Genomic DNA, 27,601 nt, shown 5'->3' with positions numbered 1-27,601 from the left:
ATAAAATCAAATCAAATTAAAAAAAACAACCCTTTCGAATGAGCAGAAGAAAGCGTTCAGATGAGGAATGATCAGGATTTGATCCCAGCAGAACAACTATCTAGTGGTTCACTTTGTTCTTTTAGTTTTTAGTTTTTTAAACGTAAAATAGAATATATATATTTATATTTATGTATAGGCTTTTTTGTTATTCTCAAATGAGCACCTAACTAGACTATAGAATTACACAGACTCCCAGTAACACAGATCCAGCCATCTGTTCCAAACACGTTTCCCAGAGACATTTAACCAAACACACACTGAAAAAGCTACAAGCAAAATGACCATTAATTAACCCAGTCATTAATTAATGAATCACTTCCCTTACCCGCCCCCTCCCCCCCCCCGGCTCAAGGGTCAAACCGGCAAGGTCTGTGGCTTCCCCCTTTCCACCCCCCTCCCATCCCCCAAGTTGGTTTAGTTGAATTAATTTTATATAAGCATTACAAAGGTCCGGTGATTTCAGTTCCAGCCAGCCCTGGGCGCCCCCTGCTGGCAGCTGTGTGTCAGGTACAGGGGTACGTGGACACAGCTAAAATGATGATGGCCAATAGGCCAATGCAGCCCCCAGTGCTGCACTGGAAACAGAGCAGCTCAGGGTGAGATGAGGTGTGCTCCAGCCCCTGTTGCTTTCCTAAGTGGGGATGGGTAGGTCACTGGTTCCCCATCTCCTGCCCTGAACCCACCCCCAAACCCCGGCTCCCCTCCTCCGCCCGATCCCCAGCACCCTGCACATGCATCAAATTCCTTCACTGGCTCCCTTGCTAGCCTCAGTGTACTCTGCACAGCTCTGCCCCGGCCATCCCCTCTACCTCCACCCCCACCTCACGCCCTGCACTCTGCCCCGGCCATCCCCTCTACCTCCACCCCCATCTCACCCCCTGCACTCTGCCCCGGCCATCCCCTCTACCTCCACCCCCACTTCATCCCCTGCACTCTGCCCCGGCCATTACCCACCCTACCTCATCCCCTGCACTCTGCCCCAGCCCCAGCTCATTCCCTGCATTCTGCCCCAGCCATCCCTTCCCCCACCCCCACCTTGGGCTCTGCACTCTGTCCCCACCATCCCCCATCCCCTGCACTCTGCCCTGGCCATCTCCTGCCCCCCGCAACACCTCCTGCCCTGCACTCTGCCCCAGTCTTCCCTTCCCCTGCTCCCTCCCATCCCCTGCACTCTGCCTGGCTCTCCCCTGCCCCACCCCCACTTCATCAGCACACTCTGCCCCAGCCATCTCCTCCCCCCTACCTCGTCCCCTGCACTCTGCACTGCTGGCGCTTCACTGGGAGACCTCTGAAATTCCTGCAGGCTGGGAGTGCCAGCCTCCTGCAGGGCACGCAGCTGGGGGGCAAAGGGACTTGGGTGCTTATGGCAATGGTGGGATCTGGTCAGAGTTCCTTCAGGGAAAACAAACACAGTGCTAGGGGAATTCAAGGGGAAAAGCCACCGCTAGCGTTGGGTGTTCTGACTGGTCTCCTGTTTGGCCCTGCGGCTGCTGGGGTGAAGTTTGTGTCAGGATCAGAGTAGGGTTACAGGGGGAATGGCGCTACCAGGCTCCTGGGTGAGGGGTGATGACAGTAGCCTGGCACAAAATGGTTCCCTGAACCAAAGGTTGTGTTAGGGTGTGTGCAGGAGCGTGTGTACGTACGCGGGTGTGTGTTCACAGGAGGGGTAGCCACGTGGCCAGGATGTGCTGGTGTGGGCACAGTCTGTGAACGCACAAGAGTGTGTATTCCCTTGTGCGAACGAGGGGATGTGTCTGCAGGTGGCTGTGTGAACACATGGGGTGAGCGTGTGTGTGTGGTGGGGGGCGTATCTGACGAGGGCTGTGTGCTGTTGCTGGATCCCAGGAAGCACTCTGCCCAGCAGGAACAGAGCTGTAGTGCCAGGGTGGAGGCAGGGCACAGCGGGGGCGCTAGCCTAATAACGCCCCAAGGGGCTAATGTCTTGTTTCAGGGCATGGCAGGTGCGTGGGAAGGAGCCTGGCTTCACTCTGGGAGCCCAGGCTGGGGCTGCAAGGTGCCCTGATCTGGAGCCCTGGGGAGACGCCGTTCTCACAGAGCAGAGACGATGCAGCCTGGCTGGCTAATGCTGATGGGGCTGCGCTGTGCATATTCCAGATGCAACTGGCTCTGCCACACGCTAGCAGCCAGGGGGAGGGAAATACAACCTCTGCATGAGCCCCAGCTCTGTGAGCTAACAGAGAGCTCTCTTAGCTGAAAGGAGCAGCCTGCTACAGTCACGGGGGCCATCTGTTGGTGGGAGACACGATCAAACAAAGGGCTCATCCAGGCTCAGTGGACACTCTGCTGGGCCTTAAGCCAGTAGGTTATACAAGCAGCTCACAAAGTGGCTCCTGTATATTGGCTCCACACTGTGGTGTCACACAGCAGAGCAATGCCCCCCGCCCGCCTGCCTCCCCTCCACACTGTTCCTAGCTCTTCCTGCCCAGGTGTCAACACACCAAAAATCAAGGAGATTCTATAGGAGCGTACATCTGGTTTTCTCTCCCTTGGCCTTTGGTTTCTGTTTGCTCCTGAGCGGGGACACCCATTCCCTGGCTCCGTGGCTTCAGGCAAACACAGAGATGGGGGCACGGTGGCGGCAGGCTCGTTTTTACCCTAGGGGTTCAGTCCGGCTTTGGTGAGAAGTGAAAGGAAATGGAGGTGGGGCGGGATCTGTCAGTACCTCACAGACGTTTGCCCACGTCACAAAGCAGTCACACGGTCTGGCACGGCTTGGCAGTCTTGGCTCAGGAGAGACCGAGGGTACAAGATGAGGTGGGGGGCACAGGTCAGCAGCTGTGGGTCAGCAATGGCTGGGCTCATCTTTGCTAACAGGAACACTAAACCGAGCGAGCCGTGGACAGAACGGGAAGCAATGAGCTCTGGAAGGAGAGACCTTCTCGGACATTCGGCTGCTGGTTCTGAAGACAGGGATGGCAGCTGTGACAGCACATGAACCCCTTGCTAACGACATAGCGGTTGAGGCAGGATTGGTTGTGGAGATAGCAAGAAAGACTAAATACCCCACCCTGCTCCCCGTACAGAGAGTGATTAAAAGGGAAGCTAAGAAGACCCAGCAGATGTGCCAGAGGCCTATTGGATCATGGTGCACAGCATGGCATCGCTCGCATGGGACTGCACTCTATTCTGCTGAGCTGCATTAACGTGGCCTGACATGGCACTGAGCTGCAGCACTCCGCTCCGGAGCGTCACATGGCACTGAGCTGCGCCACTCTGCTCCAGTGCGTGGCGAGGCACTGAGCTGTCTCCCACTGCCCAGAGCTGCCTCACGCGATATGAAGCTGCGTCACATTTCCCACCACTGTGTTCCAATGCTCAGAGGAGTGTCGCACTGCACGGAGCTGCTTTCACACTGCGTGGAGCCACAATTGCATTGCCCTGCTCCCTGCACTCCACTGAGCTGCCCCTCGTGATGTTGCTCTATGCGCCCACCCATGAAGCAGCAATGAGCGAGGGTCCTTTCCCCTTTCCTGGCCACCCAATGCAAAGAGGCAGAGGGGATATTTGGCTGGAGAGAAGGGGGCTTTGGGGTCGGGAGAGTACTCCAGTGCAGCTGAACCTGTGTTGAATGGCGTCCCTGCCTGTGCACCAGGAACAGCCCCAACAGCTGGGGACAAGCACAGAGCTAGCCCTGCCACTTTGCTATCCCATCCAGACACCACTCGCTATGGGGGAAGGGATTCTGACTTTGATTTCAAAAGCTGGCCCCAGACATAAAACATGCCGTTATGAAGACAACTGGAGGGGCTCTTGGCGGGGGCTTGAGTTGAGTGGCAGGTGCCCATAGAACCCTCTCCCCTAAAACCAGATCTGAAAGGCCCCTGTGGAGGGCATCTGATGCCATCCGGATACATATGTGACATCAGGGACAGAAAGTGCTGGCTGCTACTTGAAAGATGGGTCAGTCTGAAGTCTCCCAGTTAGTGAGACCCTAGGATCCAGATGTTCTGCCCTCTCCCAGACATCTGGGTGCTTCACAGGCCCAGGGTAACATGCGTCATGCACCGAGGCATTCCAAGTGTGAAAACAAGGGCCGTGGGCACCCAGATAATAATGTGTCAAATGCATCACGGCATCCCCCTGCTGGTGGCTCACCTGGCACGTTACCTCTGCCTGTGTAGCATCTTCCTCCTTCTCTTGCCCGGCATGCCGTTTCGGGAGGCTGAACTTACGCCTCTGGGGCTCAACCCCCTGCTCTGTGGCCAAACCCCCTTGCTAGCGCATGCCCTTTCCAAAGCGTCCACCAGGCAACCGATGGCCAAAGGTGCGTAAGGTCAAACTCTGGTGTATCTCTGCTGACTTAACAGTTACACCCAGGGACGAGCTTGGGCTGGGCTTTTTGGAGGTGTTGAACCCCACTGAGGTCTATGGGAGCTGTGGGGGCTCAGCACCCTTCTTATACCACGCCCTGGGTGTTTTAAAAGGCCCTGATGGATCCTCTCCAGCTCTGCGTGCCTGGTGGAGAATGACCCAGCACAAAGGATCAGGGCACGCTACTCAAAGGAGTGGCTAGTGCCTGCCCCAACCGTGGTAGTCCGGTCCAGAGAGAGATCCATGAACCCTTAGCCAAGCTCCTGCTAATGTACCCTTGGGTCAACTGTCCAGGGGCAGCTGTTATCCAGCCTGGGATGCAGTGGGAGGATATCTCTGGGGAACGAGGACACAACTTGGACCAGGAAGTTCTTCTTACCCATGATTAGTCCCACCCACTGTATGCCAGGGCTAGAATGATGTACATGAATGGCTGCTGAAGGTCTTGGACCCTCTCTCCCACTTCCCCACTACAGAGTTATCGATTTAAATAAATAATACTGACCATGACATTCCATTCAAGTTTCTTTTTTTGTGTGTGTGTCCTTGTTGCTGACAATAAATACTTGTACTTCTTCAGGCTAAAACGTTGGAAAGTAGATGTAGAAAGATCTGGTTTAAAATCCTCAGGCTACAAAATAATAATTGAAGATTGGAATAAGATGGATGTAAATAAGGTGAGACTTGGACGGGATGGCACTGGAAAGCACCTAGGGATTGGGTGGCATGGAGAAGCAAATGAGGACATTATAAAACTATGACATTGGTTGTTTTTTGAGTTCAAGAAGCCACGGTGATTGGCTGAGAAGTTAACAAGACTCGTCTCAATTTGGCAAGAAAACTTTTTTTCTCTTCTATTTTGTTTTGCGTTTTCATTTGGATGGGCAGGGCGGGAGGGCAGATTATCTCAAACACAAGAGCAATCCGGCATCAGTGTTGGTTAAATACTTTAAGACAGCAAAATGGCAAGACATCTCTCAATGGAAACTACAAAACCTCCCAGAATTCCACAGGTTCCATGAGGGAAAAGAGAGAGAGAGAAAAAAAAAAGAAAACCAAACCAAAAAACCAGGTCACTGTTCTTCGTATTTGGCCAAAAGCTCAATGGCAGGGAGAGGACAGGGTCAAGGAGTCAAGAGCTCAAGGACGCTCACTGTCTGAAGAACAGAAGCCTCAAATGGGTTGTGATTCCCCAAGTCTTGCTCAAGCTCAGTTCTTGCCAACCTGCTGCACAGAGACACTAGAAAGGCAAGGCCAGGTTGGAGAGAATGGGAAACAAAACAAAAGGAAAAAGAAAAAGATATTCCAGGCTCCTGAGTGGAGTGAGAGGAGGTCCTCATGAGCCACAGCCAAGGTGTAACCAGAGCGGATGGGACGAGAAGAAGTTGCCCTTTTCCAACACGCCTGGAGAGGATGGAGATGGAGTTTTAAACAAAAGAAAAATGGATGGGTTGGACCAGATGGATGTTTTAAAGGCAAGATGCCGAGGACAGAGGCTGGTGGCTGGCAGTCAGGTAGAGGAGCAGCAGCTGCAGGGCTAACAAGATGCCGAGGGAGGGTTTGAAGGAGGCCCCTCTGCCGCAGTCTGAGGTATCTTCCTGCGGAGACAAAAGGCGAGATGGGTTTCTGCAGGGATCGGGTGGGTGGGCGAGATCATCACACATGTGCCAGTGGGACCTGGGACAAAGGCAGTCCCCATGCAGTGACCGGCTTCCGCTGACTGATGCCCAGAACAGACGCACTCACTCTAGGAAAGCTTCCAAACCAGGGGGAGGTTATTGCCTATGACCCGGTGCATCCTTAAAAAAGCATGAGCTGCTGGCAACCTTGCTTTCCATCCCTAGCAGATCCCGTGCACAGCTTGCCCTGCCTCCCTTCTCCTGGGACCCCCGCTTCCCCTGCCCCTGGAACTGGTTCCCCCGCTTACCGTTGCATTGTAGTCGAAGCAGATGTGGGGACCTTTCCGGTACCGGGGCTTGTCTACCAGCTCACACTGATTTGGATCTCTCGGCGGAGCTTCATGTGTCAAGGATACAACGCGGTGCAGGCATGATTCTGGGGGAGAGGGCAGAGGGACGAAGCAGGGCTGGGGCGGCTTAGAGAAGTTAAGCAATGGGACAGGAGGCCACCCAGAATGCAGGAGACTTCATGAGGTATGCGATTAGGGAAGGACCGAGACCTCCCAAGATGTTCTCCCCGGTTCTCTTCTCTCCTCACTCGGAGGCTAGTGCACAGCATTGCCCCTTGGCTTTTAACACTTCTCTAGCGGGAACCATGTATCTCAACCCATCATCATCGATCCCCTTGCTGTCTTTGAAGCCCTCTGGCAGGTTGCCTTGGTCTCCTCTCTTCCCACTGAGAACAATTCCAGCTCCCTTAACCTTCCCTCACTAGTCACCTGGCCTGGAGAACTTAAGTGATCACCTGGGCATCTGAACACTCTTGGGGGGTGCAGGCCCAGAAGAGAAACAGCTCAGAGCTGAACTCAGACAAGGCAGAGACACAACCAGCTCCAAGGGGAGTTGATCTGTGGACTGTGTTTGTTATTTCTAAGGTGTTGGGCTGCCGGGGGCGGGGGGTGGGTCCTGCACGAGCATGGGCTGCACTTAGGGCTCTCCTGAAACCTATGGGCTTAAAGAGGCACTTATAGGGCATTGTACTGGCACTCAGTGCGGCGTAAATTCCACCCTCTATGATCATCCAGTAGAAAAGCTCCTCTTCTCTCCAGTGGCTGTTGGCCGTGTCCTGGGGCTGAGGCGGGAGCTGTGAAGCCCAATGCAGCAACAATCAAAGGATACCTCGTATCTCCGCCTGAGGGAGCTTGGTGGACTCACACTGGCTGCACATCGGCTTTTCCGCTACGACGAACAGCAGGTTGGTGTTGGCGAGCTTCTGTGCGTGGAACAGCCTGTGGGAGGGGAGCAATGTGGTTATCCTGGGCCACATCTCCTGCCCTGAATCCTCCATCTCTGCTGTGCCGCTCCTGAGGAGCGGTGAGCAAACCCTGCTAGTGCTACCTGGGAACCCCTAGCTACCATGAGTGCGCTTCTTCCTTGGCTTGGCTGACCTGTGACCCTGAGCCCCACACGCCAGTACAGGCTGCCACATCCCCTGCCATTGGTGACCTCCCTAGTGTCATCAGGGAGGGACGTGAAGGAAGATTAAGGTACCAAAGAGGAGTCCAAAGCTTTCACCCCATCTGGTGGCCCTATTCAGCCGGGTGAAATTCCTTCCTGCCCAGGCTGTGAGGATTCGGGCGTCAGAGCCGCTGTGTTGCCGTTAGAGGGGAAAGGTTCCACTTAATGAAACCCCAGTAGCCTGCACAATTTGGAGCTCACCTCGCATCCAGCTCACTCAGCCCAAGGGGCGGTCTGTACCAGCAATTGCTGGTGTCATGGGACAATGCTATTGCAAGTGTTTATTTATATAAAGGGGCCACAGCCGAGAGTGGTGCTTTACAAACAGAGAGAGACACAATTCACACCTCCAGTGTAAAATTAGATCAGGGCCACAACGGCCATCACATCACAGAGGGAACAGTAGCTCTGGCACCCCCAACCCCAGCACCGCTGCATCCTCCTTCCCCTTCTCAGCAGGCGTGGGAACAAACCGGGGACCTTTTCGGGGGGGATTGCTGCTGCCACCTGGGCATCTCAGCAATCAATAACTCACTATCGGCTGAATTAAAGTCATTATTAATTCATGCACCCACAAGACTTTTCTGGTCTTGCAGTTCTTATTGAGTCAGCAAGGTACCCAAGCTTTGCCCAACCGAGGGTGACGTGTCAGTTGGGCAGGTGATGAAGGGCACCATCCAAACTATGTACCATGGAGCAGGATGCAGCTGCCCATTGAGAGACTACAGATCCCAGCACGCAAGGCACTGCTCAGAATTGAGTAGCCTGGCCTCTGTGCATGCTGACAGACCTTTGGCTAACGTGGCTTAATTAGGATCAGCTAAAATGATCATGTAACAAATTCTGCTCTCATTTACACTGGTCCCATACACAGATTTGTATTTGGTCCAGTATAAAATACACCACCATTTTAAACCGCAAGACCTCCTGAGTTAAAAAAGAACCTGAAGGGGAAGAGAAAGTTCCTCTCCCAGGTGTCAGTGTTCCCTAGCTTTTCATCAGGAAGGCTTTCTGGGCGGAGGAGTCTGATCAGCTAACAATGGCTCAGAGAGTGCAGATCTCTCATACAACCCTGTGGATCAGGGACTCCGCAGCCAAATGCAACAAAACAAATCACACAAGCGCAAGCAGTGACATTCTAGCAGCTGCCTGTGATTCTGCACAGAGCTGATGGCACAAAGAGTTTGGCTTCAAACCTGCAAATGCACTCGAGATGCAGTACCACTGCATGCTTGTTGATTGCTACTGCTTATGACACTGCCAGCGCTGCTGTGTTTGTTCCAATCCTTGGCGCTACTGCAAAGCAACTGTGCCACTCTCAAGAAGAAGCAGCTGAAGTGGAAAGAAGAGATGGAGCTTCCTTTGCATGGGACTTGATTCAGCTTCACTGAATGAACTCTTTGTTTTGATTTTAACAGGAGTTGGATGGGGCCCAAGGAGCCATCTTCATTGTTCTGCTCTTCTTCAGCAGCCCGGCTCCTTCCTCTCCAAGCCCTTGGATTGACGACATGCAGCCTGCTGCACAGGACTGACACTAGGGCACTCCAGTGTCCTCAGCCTCAGGACCCCTTGGAAGGAGAAAGACACTCTCACGCCCCCAGCCCTCCTTGCAACAGAGCCCATGTTCTCTAGCTGTGAAATGCAGTCAGGACACCATGTTCTGGTTACCAGCGCTCTGAAGCCCGTCGCTATGGGCACCCTGTCGCACTGACCTTGAGCAGTTTCCACAGTCGATCATAGCGTTATAAGTGGCGTTGACGGTGCTGAAGTAGTACTGCGTCTGCTTCATGATGCAGCTGGTCTCTCTGGACTCCATGCTGTCTGCTGTGACATCCTCTGTCACCGGGGACAAGACACAGTGGGACATGGCAGGAGGAAAACCCTTGGCTGCTCATTCCCACCCCACTGGAATGTGCCCTGCTTCTCTAAGCCCCTCTGAAGCAGTGGCCAGAACTAAGGCGGACTTTGCTGTCCAAAAATACACTCCATGATATTCTGGAAAGCAATACAATGTACCCCTGAAATGTGCACACTGGGGCTGGGTGGTTACTGCAGTGACTCCAGGTGCTGGTCAATGGAGGATCAGCTGGTGACATCATCTATCTATCTCAGTCACTTAGTAGTCTCCATCCCCCGGACAGACGTTTACTCCCCCTCTCTCAAGTGCTCCCTCCTCCTGACTCATCCCTCCCGCTGCTGCACGGTGTTAACCCGGGCAGAACGTACCTGTTTGAAACCAGCTGCTGTAGGTGAGGCCGTACAAGAGCTGCTGGAACAAAGACCTTTGGGAAGGAAAACACAGAGCTGTTAGTTGACATGAGAGGCCAATCAGAACACACTGCTAGGGCCAGGCTACGCACTGACTATAAGGCTGTGGGCTGGAGCACTAGTATAGACAGTTTTACACTGTGCCAGCTGAGCCCCCTTCACTCCAGCCTGACATGCAGCTCAGAAGGTCAGAAGCCGGAAGCAGATGTTTCGTCTCCCTTTCGCTCTCTGTGCAGGAGGTTGCTTTGCCTGGCTTTGAGCTACTCTGACATTATGAAGGCAGGTACAGCCATCGCATGGAAAGGAACCCACCCCATTCCACCGTGAATCTGATCAAAGCCAAAGAGACCCAGCCACTCTAAGCCTTCTCTTCCATCGAAGAGCACTCGCTTTCCTCAGGCTATTCTCCTCCGCAAGCGGAACTCAAATTCTGTCACTTGGCAGGTGACATCACTGAAGCAGATACGAGCAATTAACATAAACGCGGCAAAAACTGGTGAGAGACGACGTTCCATTTGCTAATAAAGTACGATTTTCAAACCAAACCCACACAGCATCCAGGAGCAATTCTACTGGCCCCAAGGCTATCCCTTTCCATCTCTCTCCATCCAGAGAGATCGGGGCGGACAAACTTTTTGGCCTGAGGACCACATCAGGTTTCCGAAATTGTATGAAGGGCGGGTTAGGGGAGGCTGTGCCTCCCCAAACAGCCAGACGTGGCCTAGCCCCCACCCCCTATCTGACCCACCCGCTTCTCACTCCCTGACGGCCCCCCCGGGACTCCTGCCCCATCCACCCCCCCTGCTCCCTCTCCCCTGACCGCCCTCGGACCCCCCGCCACCCCATCCAACCCCTCCTCTCATTCCTGACTGCCCCCCTGGGACTCCTGCCTCATCCAACCACCGCTTCTCCCTGTCCCGACCGCCCCCAGAACCCCTGCCTCTGACTGCCCCCCACCACCCCATCCAACCCCTCCTCTCCTTCCTGACTGCCCCCGTGGGACCCCTGACCCCATTCAACCCCCCTGTTCCCCGCCCTCTGACTGCCCCGACCCCTATCCACACCCCTGACCACCACCCCGAACTCCCCTGCCCTCTATCCAACCTCCCCTGCTCCCTGCCCACTTACCGCACTGCCTGGAGCACCGGTGGCTGGCGGCGCTACAGCCGCGTCGCCCAGAGCACCAGGACAGGCAGCCGTGCCGCCCGGCTGGAGCCAGCCACGCCACCGCGCAGCACAGAGCAGCGGGTCAGGCTGCGGCTCTGCAGCTGCGCTGCCCAGAGCATTGTGCCAGCGGCGCAGTGATCTGAGGCTGCACGGGAGGGGGAACAGCGGGGGAGGGTCCCGTGGGCTGGATGTGGCCCGTGGGCCATAGTTTGCCCACCTCTGAGATAGATAGATCCATCCGTCCATCCATCCATCCAGATAGATCTATCTACTAATAGCGTGCCAACCACCACTGCATCTGGGCACCAACCTAATGATCTATGTAACACTCCCATAAAAAGCACGAAAGCCAAAAATGTTCACATTTGGGTGGTGAAAGTTAGATATCTATATCCACATTTAGACCCCTAAATAAAAATGGCCTGATTTTCAAACATGCGTTGCTGAGCACCAGCAGCTCCCGATAAAGCCAGGGAAGCCACTTATTTAGGTACCTAATTTTAGACATCCATGTTTGAAACTTTCCGCTTAACTGTACAGAGAAATGTCTAACTGATGCCTAGGGGTGTGTGGGTGTCTGTGGGTGTGAGACAGAGAGAGAGATGCTGACTAAAGGGAGTATCTCACATTGTATCTGAAAGGTGTAAACACCAAGGGAGCAGAGCAGGGAAATAATCAGGAGATCGGGGCTGAAATGGACTAGTGCAGACGTAGGCTGAATCGCAGGGAACATTTTCTGATGCTGAGACGTGTTAGGCGGAAATGGAGGCTCCCAAAGGAAGTGAGGTGGAAGCCCCACAGATTCAGAAGAAGAGTGGACAAGCCCCAGGAGCACGGAGTGTAGGGAATTCTCTGGCCCGGGGGATGGGATGGACCAGATGGGAGCTATTAAAGCATTTCCACCTGACTTCTATTACTCGCACTTTCTCACTCTGCCTCGCTGTGGCACATCCTTACTCTGCAGTCTCACTCTAAAATCTGGGCCGCAGATAGCTCCCCTGGCTGCTCGGGGCTCAGCAGCAGCGGAGATGGAGACTTACCATGCGGCGGCTGATGTCCACCAAGCCAGGTTCAGGAAATCTGCCATGGTGGGCTGAAAAGAAAGAGGAGAAGGAAACAATGTGTCAACGGAGCCGGGCCCACCTGTCAACAGGGCCGCCGAGAAACTCTACAATTACAAACCAGTGGGCAGCATCCAGGGATTGATGCTGCAAAAGAACAGGTGTGAAGCGCTTCCCGGAGATGCCTATGCTAGAGCCACACAGATAGAGGGCTCCATTTGCTCTTGTCTCCCCTGCTTTATAACATATTAGTGACTCTAAACATGGCTGGTGTCCACACTTCCCCGGGTTAACACTTGGTTAGTGACTGTGGCCACTAGTGGTCTTTCTCCCAGCCAGAGGCCTGGGCCGGCACACTGCTGTTACTGGCTAACCTGTCTGGCTCACTGCTCTTTTGCAGAGTAGTGCTAACTCCTTAACCAGGCCTGCATAACTGGTGCGGCTGGTCCCCCTTCCTCTCTGTGCGCTAGGACACCCCAGAGTGCATTGCAGTACTTGATGCTGGGGCTGCTCTGTGTTGCATCCACTGGGCACTCAAGCCCCCGCTGCGGCACTCTGGGAGAGCTGCCCGTGTTTTCCCAGAACGTGCTCAGACCGATGCAGTAGGCAGCTAGGTAAAGGTGGACGCACAGCCACAGCTGGCACACGATTGTGCTACGAGGAGCTGCATGGACACAACTCACTCATGCTGCTGGCTACCATATCGGAGGAGACCGCAGCCTGGCCGCAAGAGGCTAAGCGCATGTGAGACAAGAGGCTATTTCGGACTCTGCACCCGACAGGGAAGCTGAACCTTGATGAGCTACTTTCCACAGTTCCCGGCTCCACAAAGCATAAGGAAGAGGAGGGATAAAGCAGCTCTCTCCTCGTCCAGTGCAATGTTGAATCCCCTGGGGACACAGCACTTGGGGTCTGTGAGAGCACACTGTCTGGAAGTATCACCCAAGTCTTGGCACCAACAGGCAGATTAAGAGGACTGGCCAGCTTTCCCCTGTTGCATTCTGGGAGGACATCTGTTGCTCTGATTGGCTGCATTACCCAGCTGCTATGCCCTATGAGAAAGCCAAAGGAATTTCTCCCTCTGGTTTCCTTGTGCCAATCAATGGCTCTTTAATTGCCTGGCTGTCAGGGATACAGCCCCTAGACCAGCAGGTGAACTCAGCTCTCGCCTCAGCTGTACGAGCACTGCCCATAGCCCTGCACTCACCACAAACACCCCTCTGGGGGCAGCTCCCGTGTTGCTCGGAGCTTCTGGGGTGCACACTGACTGGAAGTCGTAGGACTCCTTCCGCGTGAAGAAGGAGTTGTTGTAGAGGGCAGACATCAAATTAGCATCCACCTCGCTGAAAAACTTTCCCACCTGGAATGGACGACACCAGAGCAGAGGGGGTGAGTCTGTGCTGAGCATGGGAAATGAGACATGCTCTCTGCACAGTAGGGCTCTGCACTGAGTCATCCAGCCAGAGCTCACGGGTGCAGTACAGGAGCCAGGCTTATGGTTACAAATGAAATGAGTTTGAAGGTCTCTGCTGAGTCCCCTGTGGGTGCTTCTTAACCCAATACACAGTTCAGTACCAGCAGAAATGACCCAGGAATGGAATAGTGGTGGTGGGGCCGCAGCTCAGGACTGAATGTCACTGGCAGACCTGGGGGGTGAGGGGGCAAGGACTGGAACAGCAGAGGGTGCTGTGGGGCAGGACACAGGGGCATTGGCAGATCCGTAGAGGGGCTCAGGCCTGGAGGAGCAAGGAGGCTGCAGGTCAGGATTGAGGTGCACTGGCAGAGCTGTGTATGTGGGGAGCCTAGGGCAGGAAGAGCAGGGGGGCTGCAGGCCATCAGCCACGCACTGTTCTTAGGGGCAGCGCTATCAGTCCTTCACTTTCAGACACAACTGAAATTTACCCAAATTGGCCATGAGGGGGCAAATCACCAAGCTTCTCTGTGCTCTGACTGGGATTTCCCTTCCTTCCGCTCCCAGCATCTCAGAGCCAAGACCCTCCACCCCAGCCTTTGGCAGAGGAACTGCTGCTCACCTGGTACCAATAGTCTTCCTGGTTGGAGAGCACCAGAAAGCCTCCATCATCGATGAGAACGCAAATGAGGTCCTGCAAAAGGAGGAGAGCATTGGTCTGATGTAGGCAGCTCAGAGCTTTGGGCAGCACTGCTGGGCTCAGCTGTGTCCAGGCAGCTGTGCCCATGGGGGCAGAGCCCGGGCACTGCCCACTGGCCAAATTCAAGTGAGTTTCAAGAGAAATGCAAGCAGCACATGAAATCCCTGGACAGGTCAGCCCTGCCCTGAGCACCGGTTCCCTGGGGCACTCCTTCAAGAGTCGTCCTGAAAGCACATGGGTCTTCATGTGTTAAAGGGCTGCTGTACTGTGTGAAAGGGCAGCACTGAGATACAGCTGCCACATTGGGAGGTACGGGCCACCCAGAGGATGGAACAAACCTTTGTAAAGGAAGTCTGTATCAAAATCCTCCTGCCAGGGCGACGTCTGATTGACAAGAGACAGGGACAGAGTTAAATGCGTCTGCATGACTCTACATGTGTTTTCGTCCTTTCCAATTTGATGTGCTCAGGGGCAACCTTAACTTAGAATTTCCTGTCTTTCTGATGATTTTTTAAATCACATCAGAGTTTTTCTAGTGCGATTTCTTCTGGAGATACAGACGGGTATTTTCAACCTTCACCGAAGTTTTTTGTCTTGGAATTTCCTCTGGGTTTTGAAAACTTTTGTCACAAAGTACTCTGAGTCGGGAGGCTTTGCAGGCTCTCTCATCCCTGTGGTGTGTAATAATCATCCCTAGCTCTTAGCATTTCGCAGCAGTAGAGCTCAAAGTGCTTTACAAAGAATCATGATCTCCATTTTACAGGTGAAAGAGAGGAAGTGACTTGCCCCAGATCACCCAGCAGGTGGAGCCGCCAATAAAACTCATGTCCCCTGAGAGTCCCAGACTGGAACTCTGTCCATGCTGGGCAGACAGAGGGGGCTACCTGTGTGACTGCAGGAGTCCTGCAAGGTGATGATGTAGATCAGAGGTTCTCAAACTGGTGGTCTGCAAGCTCCATTCAGGTGGTCGGAGGATAGTTCCCTCTAAGGTGCGCACCTGGGCGGCCGCACACAAGAGAATGAAGGGCCACCCACCTAATTAGTGGAGCCGCGCAGGCGTGGCTCCACTAATTAGGTACCTGGACCCTGGAGAAGATGCACATGTAAGGTGAGGTGGTGGCCTTGAGGGGAATAGGGGGTAGGTGGCAGTGGGGTGAGAAGAGGGGGTGGGGGGAATTTGGGACGTGCAGGGCTGCAGCGACCAGAGAAAGAGGCGACTTTCCCCAGCTCCAGGGCTGTGGCTGCTGGGGAGAGACGGCCCTCCTTCCCAGCCTCTGGTCTGGGGCTGTTGTGGTAGGGGAGAGACAGCCTCCCTTTCCAGCCTCAGCTCTGGGGCTGCTGTGGCGGAAGAGAGACCCCCCTCCTGCTGCGGCCGGGGAGAGAGGGCACATCCATTGCATTAGAAAGGTAAGACTAGTGATATTAAAATATGAGTTGTGTGCTTTTATTTGTAGAACAAAAAGATGGTAATTATTATAAACCTTTTTTTATATAGCACTTTTATCCAAAGCGCTTTACAATAGTTAACTAACGGTACAAACAACATTTGGAAAGATCATTAAGTGATCCACCGAGACCCTCAGCAATTTTCAAGTGGTCCGTGAAAAAAACGTTTGAGAACCACTGATGTAGATTGTAAATGTCATCATGCCGGCATCATGAATGCCTGGGTTGCTATACACATGCTTAATAATAATGGTAAGCGCATGCTGGGGGGCTCTGAATTTGGCTGCCATGCTCTGGACTCCGGCCCAGGGCAGAGTCAAGGGGCTGATAGGCTGCTCACCTTGTTGTTCGCCTCACAGTCCATCTCGCAGCTCGTGGAGGGGTCGCACTGTGAATTCGAGCAAACACAAAGAAGGGGGGACAGCTGTAAGCACGGCAGCAAGCGGGGTGTCTGCAACTGATCTGCCTCATTCGGAATCCGCACTCATTTCTCCACTGACCACGTCCCAGCTCCTCCTGGCTGTACTTCCCAGGGGAGATCAGAAACCAACTGGGAGAAAAGGAGCATGGACGTGAGAGGAAAGGGGAGGGGGGTGTAACGGGATGATGGGTGGAAGGGATGGGCAAAGGGGGAACCAGGTCTGTGTGGGGTAGAGGGGATTGGGATAGCTAGGGGCCTGGCTGGTAGGAGATACTGGCAGGACTGTCCAGATCAGGGCCAAGCTGGGATCTCTCCTGGAGCAGAGTGGGACAGGTCTGAGCAATTCCACTGGAGTGCCCCTCTCTGTGCTAACTAAGATCCTGCCCGTAGAAGCAAAGCCCAGCAGCCCTGCCCAGGAGGGCGACAGCTCAGATCTTTCCCCTTCCCTCTCCCCACTCACCCTGCGAGTTCCCAGCTGATCCCGGTCTGTCCGATTACTTGCCAGGACTTTAAACTTTTCAGCCCAAGCCTCCAGGTCGAGCTTCACTCCAACCACTGGGGAGAGGAAAGGAGGGCGTGGGAAGGTCACAGAGTGGCTCCCCTTCATGCCCATGGCCATGCCCTGCACCCTGGAGAGGTGCGTTGACTGTGGCCAGCAAGTGTTGCCCCATATGTTAAATCAGAAGGAGCCAGACTCAGTAGAGTCGAGGGCTCAGGATCATCCTCCTAGTTTCCACATGGGCCAGAGGGAGGTGGCTGCTCCCCATCAGTGGAACCACACAGGGGAAGCCCAAGATTAACTGGACACAGAGAGCTCAGCCTAGAGCCAGGGGCACAGGTTCCAACTTTTCCTTTTCCCCGGGGATGCTCAACCCTGGCTTCACCCTGAAGCCCTGCTCACACTCCGCCCCTTCCCCCAAGGTCCCGCCTTCGCTCTGCCTCTTCCTGCTCCTGCTCTGCCCCCTCCCGCAAGGCCCTGCCCTTGCTCCGCCTCTTCCTGCCCCCACTCTGCCCCCTCTCCCAGGCTCCTGCCCACCCGCCGCTCTCCGCCCTCCCCCAAACCCCTCCCTGAGCCACCAAACTGCTGTTTGGCAGCACCACCCCCTATCAGCTGTTTGGCGGTAGCAGGGAAGAGCTGTGGCCAGTGGGTGCTGAGCACCACTATTTTTTTTCCATGGGTGCTCCAGCCCCAGAGCACCCACGGAGTTGGGCCTATGACCAGGGGGCTCTCACTGGTGGAGCAGAGCAGGGGAGTCCAGGCCCAAGTGGAACAAAAGTGGAACCCCTGAGCCAGGGTTAGCGTCCTGAGTGGCAGAGCCCACAGCTGGATAGAGCCTATCACCCTGCAGGCTGTGCCCAGACAATCCAGGAGAATCACATGGAGGGGCTTTCCCCTAGGTCTGCCATGCAGACATCTCCCTGGGCACCCTGACCTGCTGGCTTCAGGGTCCTCCCGCCAATGCTGAGCTCCACGGCCGTGCTGACCAGGATCCCAATGGTGTTGTTTTCGAGCTCCAGCCCTCTGTAGCTGGCTGTGGGAAGAAGAGAGAGACCTGAGACCACATGAGATGAGGGGAGGGCCACCAGGCAGGTCCCTCTGTAAGGGGAGGCCCTGGATCCATCCCTGCTGCTATGGCACTTTCTTAGATTTATAGAATCCAAGGACAGGAGGCACAGCCATCCCTAGCCATTTTGGTGCCTTATGCAGCCCCCCCGTGGAGGGGAAGGGCTGGCCTCAGGCCTCTGTGGGGGGGCAGGAACAGGCTTTGGGGGCAGAGGGGAAACCGTCCTCCAGCACGAGCTGGCGGAGCGGAGTGCGTTGGGGCCAGGTCGCTGCACTTCCTGCCACCCAGTGAGTGCCCGACCCTGCACTCACAGGGCGGCGGGAAGTGGAGTGACCTGGCCCCAGCCCACTCCGCTCTGCTTTCCTGGCTCCCAGCCTCGGGACTTGGGGGGCAGGGAGGAACCGCCCCCCAGCACTCACCGGCGGCGCGTCAGGGAGCTGGCAGCGTGGAGCAGGCTGGGGCCGGGTCGCTCCAATTCCCACTGCTCAGTGAGTGCAGGGCATTCCCAACCCCTGCTGCAGTCCTCAAGGGAAGGGGTGGAATGGGGGCAGGGCTGGGGCGGAGCAGGGGCGGGGACTTTGGGGAAGGGGTGGAGTGGGGGCAGGGCTGGGGCAGAGCAGGGGCGGGGGCCATGGGGAAGAGGTGGAGCAGGGGCTGGAGCAGCACACAGCTGCGTACGTTGCGTATGGGTAAAGACAGCCCTGACAGGAGGGACCATTGTGACCATCTAGTCTGACCTCCTGGATAACATAGGCCAGAGACCTGCTCCACGATACCCCTAGAGCAGGTCCTTTAGGGAAACCTCCAATCTGGAGTTAAAAGTTGTCAGTAATGGAGAATCCACCACGCCCCTTGGTAAATGGTTCCAACACGCCTTATTTCCAGCCTGAATTTGTTCAAAGAACCTCCCTGCCAGGCAGGGCTTGGGATATTGCATCTGCTGGGTCGAGAGCTGGGCAAACCACACAGCAATAACTGTGTTCACACCTCCAGCTGAACACCCCCACTCCCACTCAGTGGAAAGGCTCTTGGGCTTCTTCTCCCTTCAAGCCTGATTCCACTTATGGCTGCTGGCCCACCGACGCTCACGCCCAGCGGCAGGGCTCTCTGACGGAGCCTCTGACTGCTCCAGGCCACGGATCAGCTGGGGCACTGCCAAAGCACGGACAAACCATGCGCACCTTGCTCTTTACACAACTGTCTTCCTGGCAGCCTGGACAGCAGGAATGCCGTCTGGTTCGCCAGCACCAGCACATACGGCCTGGCAGAGTAACGCTGCAGGCCCAGCTAGTGCTGGGCACCTTGCTCACCATTACAACGCAATTCCGACCTCCAGGAAAGGATTCTCCTATCCACCAGAGGGCGACACTCGTGTAAAATACATGTGCAATGGACAAGGATATCTGAATCAGCAGAGCCCAAGAGATGAAGCTGCCCAGGGACAGATCTCAGGCGTGTTTCCCCAGGAGCCCCTGGCAGGGCCTGCTCTGTACTTCAGGAGGTAGTAGAGATGCTTCCAGCCCCCAGACACAGCTCCAGGCCCCGAGAACCATTGCTGTCTCCTCTCTCTTGGTACTGCTGCAAAGCGGCTGAGCCCAAGGAATCCTATCTCATTCCAGAGGGCCGTGAAGCACTGGGCTTGTCCCTGCCATGCATACCCAGCCGCTGTCTGGTTGGGGTGCTGGTGCAGGGTGGTACTTACGGTCCTGGTAGGGCGGTTTGAAGATATACCCCTTGTTGTCCAGGCTGCGACGATAGAAGCTGGCGTTGAAGGGCTCCGGGTCCTCTTCCCAGTCGTCGGCAGCTCTGGAGTCGGAGAGGAGAAGAGGCCCCAAATCAGTGAGGCCATCAGTGGTGACAGCTCATGTATGCCAGCCTGCCCGCATGTTGAGGCTGCACCCTCACACAGACAGGGCTGAGACATGAAGGATAATCAAGGCTACTTACTTGTTAGGGAAAACTCGGGTGATGCCACCATCTGTGGCAGCAAACACAGCCAGGAGACTGTACCTGCAGTGAGACGGGACAGGAGCACAGAGCGTTACAGCTGGTCAGAGGGTGCTCAGGCTCCTACCCCTCCTCAGCACTGCCCTCACTTATATCTAGCTATGGGTATTTTTCCTACCATCCATCACCGTAGTATTTGGGCCCCTTCCATGCCAAATCAATAGCAACAGTGAAATCCCCCATGGACCTTGTGGAGTCCCTGGCACTTCTGCCTTATCAGGGTTGAAACCCTGCTTGGGCTGGGGATGTTTTGGGGGCAGAGCTGGGTATTAAATGGGTGTTTGAATGAGCGCAATCAGTTGCAGCTGGGACCCCAGGGGGTTCAATGCTTCCTACAACAGTGCGTCACTGATGGCAGAAAGGCTCTCCCTAAGAGGAAGGCATTGTGCAACGGTTCCAAAAGATGGTCTGCCTCTGGATTTGCCTGATCTGGATCAGCTATTGCATGCACTGAAACTGTCATCTTGAGCACCATCTGTGCCAGCAGGGAGAGCTTCCCACAGCCATGCCCTGCCCCTGCCGCCTACCGTTGTAGGAGTGCAAGCTTTCGTATCGCAATGCGGCCAGTGCCAGCAACGTGGGCTCCTTCCGAGGGCTGAGTCTCTGGGGCTGTGAGCTTCCCCAGCACAGCACCCTAGCTGCACTCGGGGAGTCACACATTAACACCACAGCTTTTACTTTGAAACCCATCTGGGTTCACAGCGCCTGCCAGGGGTGGCTGTAGTCTCCGCTCAGCGCAGAAGCTGGCTACTGCAAGAGCCTTGCTCAGCGAATGAACATCAAGGTCAAGGCAGAAAGTCTGGCCTCAGGTAGGGGGTTTCACGGCTGCTAATGCTGGTATTGTCTAGCCTACACGGGCCCCTCTGGAGCCCATTCCAGGAGGGCCCTGCCTTCCAACCATTGACTAAGGGACTCAATCTCCCTGCTCCCAGCTGGAATTGCCCCTGGCTGGGCTGCTGCTGGCGAGACTGGTTCTGGAATGCGGATGTGCCTACGTGTTGAGGTCCTGGTCCTTCCACACCCTCTCCACCAGCTGTTGGGTGATTCCCGTGTCCAGGATCAGGTTGTGAAGGAGGAAGTTGTCACCTTGAAAGTAAGAGGGAGAGAAGAGAACGATGAGGTCTGTTCCCCACCCGGAGCCTCCCCCTGACCTCCCAACCAGCAATCTCCCCCCACCCAGGATTCCTGCCCCAGGGACTCTTGCCCCTCTGAGTGCTGTGTGAAAGAGGGCGGGTTCCCATCGCCCTTTGGCCTTGGCTGCCTTTCCTCTCCATCCACTAAAGCCCCTTCTCCAAGCTGTCTGAGCCACTGTGCCACGGCACAAGTCCTGGGCTAAGGAAGCGGGCTCTTCCGTGGCTACTGTGCTGTTCTGCACCAGCCATGAGGAAGCTAGGGCTGGAGAACTGCGGAGACAATCCCAGGATAGGGCAGGTGGGACGTGGATTCAGGGCTCCCGCATGGCAGCCAGCTGTGCAGATCCCTGAGCTACTGAGTGCCTCCTTTGACCTTCTCTGGGACATACTTACCCTTAAGCAATACAGACATAACCATTGGGGAGAACACAGGGCTTGCATGAGAGAATCATGGCAGAGAGCAGGCAGGCATCTCTGCCAAGGTACTCTAGTCCTAATCTACACCATCCCCTGCTAGCCCAGCCCTAGGCACTCCATACACAGCTCAGTGCCAACCTGCAACCCCCTTGCTATCCCAGCACTGCTCTGTCAATGCTCCTCCATCCTGCCCTGAAGCCCCCCTGCTATTCCAGTCCTTCATCCCCCCAGCTCTGCTGATGCACCTCAATCCCAACCTGCAGCCCCCTCTGCTATTCCAACCCTGGACCCCCACCCCAGCTCGGCTGACAACCCTCATTCCTGCCCTTCCATACCACTTCCTGCTTCCCCAGCCTGGCTGGCCCTCTCTTAGGAACAGACTATCACACAGTGTGCTGCTTTTGTGGCTAGGACCAATGCCCGCTTGGCATCAGAGCCCACCAGCCTCCTTTGGCTCATGAGCTGATCCCAACCTAGAGCTCAGCCTTGCCAGGTGTGTGCCCCAGCCTGCTGAGTCAGCTGCTGATCTGGACAGGTGTCGTTAACGGTTTATCCCCCATTCATCCCCTCAGCCTGCTGTGACCCTTCCCAACCCAAACCCCTCCCTTTCTTCCCCGAGAGAAGCCCAGGACCGCTCTGGCCACGCTGGCCCCTGTGGTACTTACACTGTTTGGAGTCTGGGGTCACCTTTTCCATGAGAGCGATAAAGTTTTCCAGGAATTCTGTGTTGTTATCCGACAGGTCAAGGTCTTTGCAATATTCTCTGGGATTAGGGTGAAAAGATTTGGCGTTTGGAAGGAGGAAAAAGTTACTGTCACTTTTCTCCCGCTCAGGACTGGCGCAATCCTGTCTGTGTGCGTGAGTGTGGGTGCATAGGGCTGCTTGTATATGGGTGGGCGTGCACGGGCTACATATGGGATGATGCCTTTGTGCTTCTATGTTCCTGGGGCTGCATGTGCAGAGTGAGTGTGCGTGTATTTGAGGAGGTGTCTGGGAGGGGTATATGTATGCAGCACCCTATATTGTGCATGTGTGTAGGCTTCTGTGCTTGGATGTGTCTATGAGGAAGATCCTAAACAAGCAGATGGATCTAGACTGTTCTCAGTGGTAGCAAATGACAGAACGAGGAGTAATGGTCTCAAGTTGCAGTGTGGGAGGTTTAGGTTGGATATTAGGAAAAACTTTTTCACTAGGAGGGTGGTGAAGCACTGGAGGGCGTTACCTAGGGAGGTGGTAGAATCTCCTTCCTTAGAAGTTTTTAAGGTCAGGCTTGGCAAGGCCCTGGCTGGGATGATTTAGTTGGGGATTGGTCCTGCTTTGAGCAGGGGGTTGGACTAGATGACCTCCTGAGGTCCCTTCCAACCCTGATATTCTATGATTCTATGATAAGTTTGTGAGGAGGTGTTGGTGACTATGTGCAAGGGATAGATGCTGGGTGACATTTAGATGTGTAACCATCCCTCTGAGTGGGCCTGCACTATTTGCATGGGCTGCATGGAAGCGTGTATGTTCACCAGAAAACTGCACATTCAGGCTTTCCAGAGTGGTACTGCATCATCACCCAAGAACCACTGGAAGTTTATGAAAGAGTAAGTGGCCAATTTCAGTGGAGACAGCCGCCACACTGGAATTTATCAGCCATATCAACCCAGGGTCAGGCACTGCTGCCGGCTATCTTGATACCTAGTCAGCCATGCCATCAAACACCATGGGGGAAGGCTGCTAAAGTTGCGACAGCACAGCACCACCGCCAACTGGGCTTGCTAATGTCACTGAGCGGAAGTACCCTATGAGCAGTCACTGCACCCTCAGATCGCTCCACGTCTGCTCAGATAAGCTAGGGATTGCTGGTTGCTTTTAGACGTCCCTTTCAGTTCTTGGATTCAATGGGCAGAAATAAGATGGTAGCACATTCTTCAGCCCCAGCGGATCTTTGGTCAATTGCCCAGGGCAATTCCCTTACACTGACTCTTGTCATGACAAATCCCGGGGCTTTGTTGTCAATGTACCAGGGCTCAGCTGGCCACGCATGTGAGTACTAGATAGTGTGATGGTACTATGCCATTGCACCTTCTCTTAGCGTGCAGACCAGACACACCAGGAATATCCACAGCCCTCTGCAGCCTGAAAAGGGCCCACACGTGTCCTCTGGGTGAAACTTCACAAAAGGAACCACCCGCCTCTGGGGTCTGAGACGTGGGGGAAGCAATCAGATGACATGCGACTACTTGCTTTCACTGCCGCACGGGCAGTGGGAAGTAGCTAGAATCAGCGTCCTGTCATTGGAACACCAACAAGAACCTGTGGAAGGGTAGCATCACCTGGAGTGGCAAAGCTGGTGCCAGCTGCTATGGCTCCCCAGGAAGATGGCGTCACCTGGCAAAACAGTATGATGCCTTCTGACATTACTGCCCAGAATGGTGGCAAGAGCCCCTCAAAAGACAGTGCGCCCGGCACAGAAGGATGAGGCTTTTCAGGGATGACAGCTGGAAGGGCCATAAAAGACCTTTGAAGGGAACACCACGTGAGGTGAGATCTTCAAACCTACTTCTCTTTCTATGGGTGATGACTGGCACCTATCACGCTGGTATCAGAACACCTGAAGGCACCTTACACAGCATCTATCAGAAGCACTATTTGCTGGGCTGCGTAAAATGGGATCTTATAGAGGGTGAAGGCGAGGCAGTTACAGAATTTATAATCTGGCTGCTGATCCCAGCTCTAGCTTTGAGGTGACTTAATGGGATGGAAGCCTTGGAAAAGTCACCAAACTCTCATCATTGGCTGACACAACATCCAGTGGTAGTTTTTCTCTCAGCCTTCCATGGAGGTGAAGGCCCCATTGCACTCACCCTGTGCATGCAGCTGCAAAATCCAGCTAACGTGTAATTAGAATCATAGAATAGAATCATAGAATAGAATCATAGAATCATAGAATCATAGAATATCAGGGTTGGAAGGGACCCCAGAAGGTCATCTAGTCCAACCCCCTGCTCGAAGCAGGACCAATTCCCAGTTAAATCATCCCAGCCAGGGCTTTGTCAAGCCTGACCTTAAAAACCTCTAAGGAAGGAGATTCTACCACCTCCCTAGGTAACGCATTCCAGTGTTTCACCACCCTCTTAGTGAAAAAGTTTTTCCTAATATCCAATCTAAACCTCCCCCATTGCTGAAAGTGTCACCGTAGGTGAATTAGTCAAGACTTGGGTGCTGCCTTCCTGTCACAAGTGAACCCTAACACCAGTGAGGAAAATTGTGGAACGTGGCAGGCGCTCAGGTGAGATGGGAACAAGGCTGGAGGAGGTGGACATGGTTTGGTGTTTGAAGGCCTCTCGTGCTGGAGCGCCTTCTCCAAAAAACACCTGATCTACACAACTTCAGATGCTGCTGCAATAGAAGACAAGATGCTTCCAGATGCCATGGCATGGCCTAAAAGAGGCCCAGGGTTTAATAAGCAAAGACTCTACTGACCACATTAAGTCTGGGAGGAATTTCCCTTGATTTCCATACCACAGGTACCTATTTCCAGGTCTGGACTGCACCTGATTAGACCAGGACCGAATGTGACTCTAGTTTCTTTCTCATGTTGTCATTTTAGTAAGTGTGGGCCTCACTGTTCAAGACAAGAATTCTTCAGTGGACCTGGAGAAGCCTAGGATTCAATGACCATCTGCATGAATTCTCCTGTCACGTTACGAAGCAACTGGTCTCTCTTTGGTAGGCCCACTCCATTGAGAATCCCATTCTAAAGCACGGAAGGATGCCTATACTGAGCTTGCAATACTGGTTAATGATGTTTGATGGCATTCAGGCTGCAATGTCTTACGTTACAGACTCTGTTACAAATGGGTGCATTAATGTGCCCTGACGTAGGTATTTTTTATGCGATGGCAATGTGGCCATTGAGGACCGATTGTGATGGCCTCAGAAGTATCCCCACTTACCAAATTGCCAGCAGCTATTTAGGTGTTTGCAAAAGAGCTACCATACCCCCAAATACATGAATTCTTACTGCACACGAAGGATAAGCCATGGCTGTCTATGGGCCCAGGATGAACAATTCAGATTGAGAGACTCCTGAATATGAACAGCATTAGAATCGCGAATGTTGCAGATGGTATCCTGTGATTTGACCATGTGGCTAGGAGCGCTGGTGATGTGAGCAGGTAGAGTGGTGGAGCACACAGTAGGTTAAGCACTTGATGACTGGAGACTGAGGGAGTGTGGTGGACAAGACTCCAGCATTCCTTCCCTGGCTCTGCCACTGACTCACTGTGCGTGACCTTGGGCAAGCCACCTCACTGCTCCATGCCTCAGTTTCCCCAACTGTACAATGGGGATAACTATACCTACCTACCTCACGCAGAGGGTTGTGAGGATTAGTTTATAAAAAGCTTGGGGACTGCCAGATACAGGGAGCAGTGGACGCGTATCAAATCGATTCTGGTTCGTGCTCCATTCACCAAGTGCTCATCTTACCATGTCCTCTGACAAATACGCTCCCATTGCTAGGGTTGCTGCTTGTATGCTCCAGTTACAGCAAGCCACATGCCCATCAAGTTAGCCTCACCAGCAAGAAAGCAACCTCTGGAAGCAAAATCTCTAGCGAGGCAGTTGTTTGTATTTTGCATTCAGTTGGTGCTTTTGTAGACTCTGCTCTTGGAAGGAGCAGAGGGACGGGGCAGGGAGGGAGGAGGAGAGAGACAGTTCTGGGGTCTGTCTCATTGGTGGCACAGTTTCCATTGCACACAGCTGCTCTCGTCTTCGGAACATGAAAATAAGATGGCCAGCCATGCTTTACCCAGGTTACTGTATTGGAAATACCAGTACACACACACACACACACACTCGTTATACATATCTGTACCTTTTATATAGATAGATAGGTGCTGGATTAGCTGTGTAGAAGAACATGTACCTCTGGCACAGATGTGTTTGTGTTCTGCAAAGAACCCCCACAGTAGCCGCTGGGGGTCAATTGTTGTCCAAGCCCCCACAATGTGTTGATATCGGACTGCAGGCACGCACTTGGCCTGGAGTCCCGTCCTGCAGTGCATTAGAAAATGAAGGTAATTGATAGTTTAAAAGAATAAACTGGATGGTATGTGTGTGTGTGTGAGAGAGAGGTGTGATTGCATGTGTGTGTCTGGGTGTGAGGAGTATGGAATTATATAGGGCCAGATTCTCAACGTGGGTAAATGAGTGTTGTGCCATATGCTGATTGACACCCACTGAGAATGTAGCTTGGAGCTTACAATATTCATGCCTGCTGTAACTTCGCTGAAGTCAAGGGGATGAGTTTGGCTCAGTCTAGGTTTGCCCTGAGCAAGCGCCTTTTGGGTTCCACGTCAGCGGAAGCTGGGAGTCCCTGTCTCCCAAATACCCACGGCTGCAATGTGTCACTCAGGAAAGAGAAACCAACTAATTTTAAACCTGCTTCCAGCCGTGCTGATGCTACTTCCCCGACAGCTGCTTAGCTCCCATTGCTTCCACCCGTCAAGTCCCCAGGCTGCCTCAATCACACCAGGTTCCTCACGCCCGTGAGTTCTGATGTGAGGGCTGCCATATCGGCCACCGCGCCAGGGACTGAACCGGGGACCTCCAGAGCTAACAGCACAGGCTGTCCAAGCTCCCACACTGGCGTCTGTAGCAGCCTCATCTCTGCAGATCAGGCACTGTGGGGAGGCCTGTATCACACTCAGCATGAGGGTTACACTGGCATGATATTGCTCCTCGCTGCCAGGCTGCCATCACCTCCAGGGATAGGGTGCCGTGGGGAGCAAGTCTCAGCTGCTGTTGCCTGCAGGTGCAAAGTGCACGGAAAGGGGTCAATTTAAGGACTGTCTTTACAAACTCTTTGCTCTGTGGCATTGGCCTCCCTGGCTGGGACTGCGGCTGAGTTCCCCTGGCATGAGGCAGAGTGGGTCCTGCAGCCTGCAGGGCTTTCTAGCCTTGTTTCAGCAGTTCAATTATTACTGCTTTATTTTAAGCCATCTGTGTAATTATGCTGAAGGATCAAATGTACCAGGAAGGAAGGCAGATCCATGCCTGCAGGATAGCAGATGGCAGGGTATGTGGGTGCCCATGAGGAACGCTTGGGGGTCTGAGACTCCTGTGGAGTGGGAACATCTCACAACACCTGGCTAATGAGGGCAACTGATGCTCACCACTGCCTGACCCTGATATCAGCCTAGAGCATTGCCTGACACACAGCAGGCCCAGCTCTGGGGCTCAGATCAGCTGGCCTGCCCTTCATGGGCTTGGCTCTGGTGTAGGCTGAAGTGACTCCTGGGGAGAAACAAAGTGGTGGGAAGGGAACCCCTGGGCATTCCATCCTTAAGCAGCTCTGCAACTTGTGATCACATGCAGCAGGTGTGATGCCTCGTCTCATCAGATCAAAACACCCCAGGAGAGGTGATTGGCGTGCATTGTCTCTCTAAAGAGCTGAGCAGTGGACTTGTGACTGGCCCTGAAGTAACTCTAGTGCTGTGAGA

The 27,601-nt window shown here is 54.1% G+C and overlaps 1 protein-coding gene across 2 annotated transcripts in view; it reads right to left on the bottom strand.

Annotated features, from left to right (window-relative positions):
* Nucleotides 1–1,296: 1,296 nt before the first annotated feature.
* Nucleotides 1,297–27,601, bottom strand: part of CACNA2D2 (calcium voltage-gated channel auxiliary subunit alpha2delta 2) — a 598,846-nt gene continuing 572,541 nt past the window's right edge. For both annotated transcript variants that reach the window (XM_074958327.1, XM_074958328.1), the window contains 15 exons: nt 21,773–21,870; nt 20,553–20,643; nt 19,498–19,560; nt 19,253–19,356; nt 17,419–17,517; nt 16,446–16,540; nt 15,905–15,952; nt 14,041–14,112; nt 13,215–13,367; nt 11,987–12,039; nt 9,738–9,793; nt 9,224–9,347; nt 7,173–7,282; nt 6,302–6,390; nt 1,297–5,972 (listed from right to left, as the gene is read on the bottom strand). In XM_074958327.1, coding sequence (XP_074814428.1) covers nt 5,844–5,972; nt 6,302–6,390; nt 7,173–7,282; nt 9,224–9,347; nt 9,738–9,793; nt 11,987–12,039; nt 13,215–13,367; nt 14,041–14,112; nt 15,905–15,952; nt 16,446–16,540; nt 17,419–17,517; nt 19,253–19,356; nt 19,498–19,560; nt 20,553–20,643; nt 21,773–21,870 — 1,384 coding nt within the window. In that variant the 3' untranslated portion in view covers nt 1,297–5,843. The remainder of the gene's footprint in view (nt 5,973–6,301; nt 6,391–7,172; nt 7,283–9,223; nt 9,348–9,737; nt 9,794–11,986; nt 12,040–13,214; nt 13,368–14,040; nt 14,113–15,904; nt 15,953–16,445; nt 16,541–17,418; nt 17,518–19,252; nt 19,357–19,497; nt 19,561–20,552; nt 20,644–21,772; nt 21,871–27,601) is intronic.

Source organism: Natator depressus, chromosome 7, assembly GCF_965152275.1.
Source record: "Natator depressus isolate rNatDep1 chromosome 7, rNatDep2.hap1, whole genome shotgun sequence".
In the NCBI taxonomy this organism is placed as follows: Eukaryota; Metazoa; Chordata; order Testudines; family Cheloniidae; genus Natator; species Natator depressus.
This window is presented reverse-complemented; position numbering and strand designations above follow the sequence as displayed.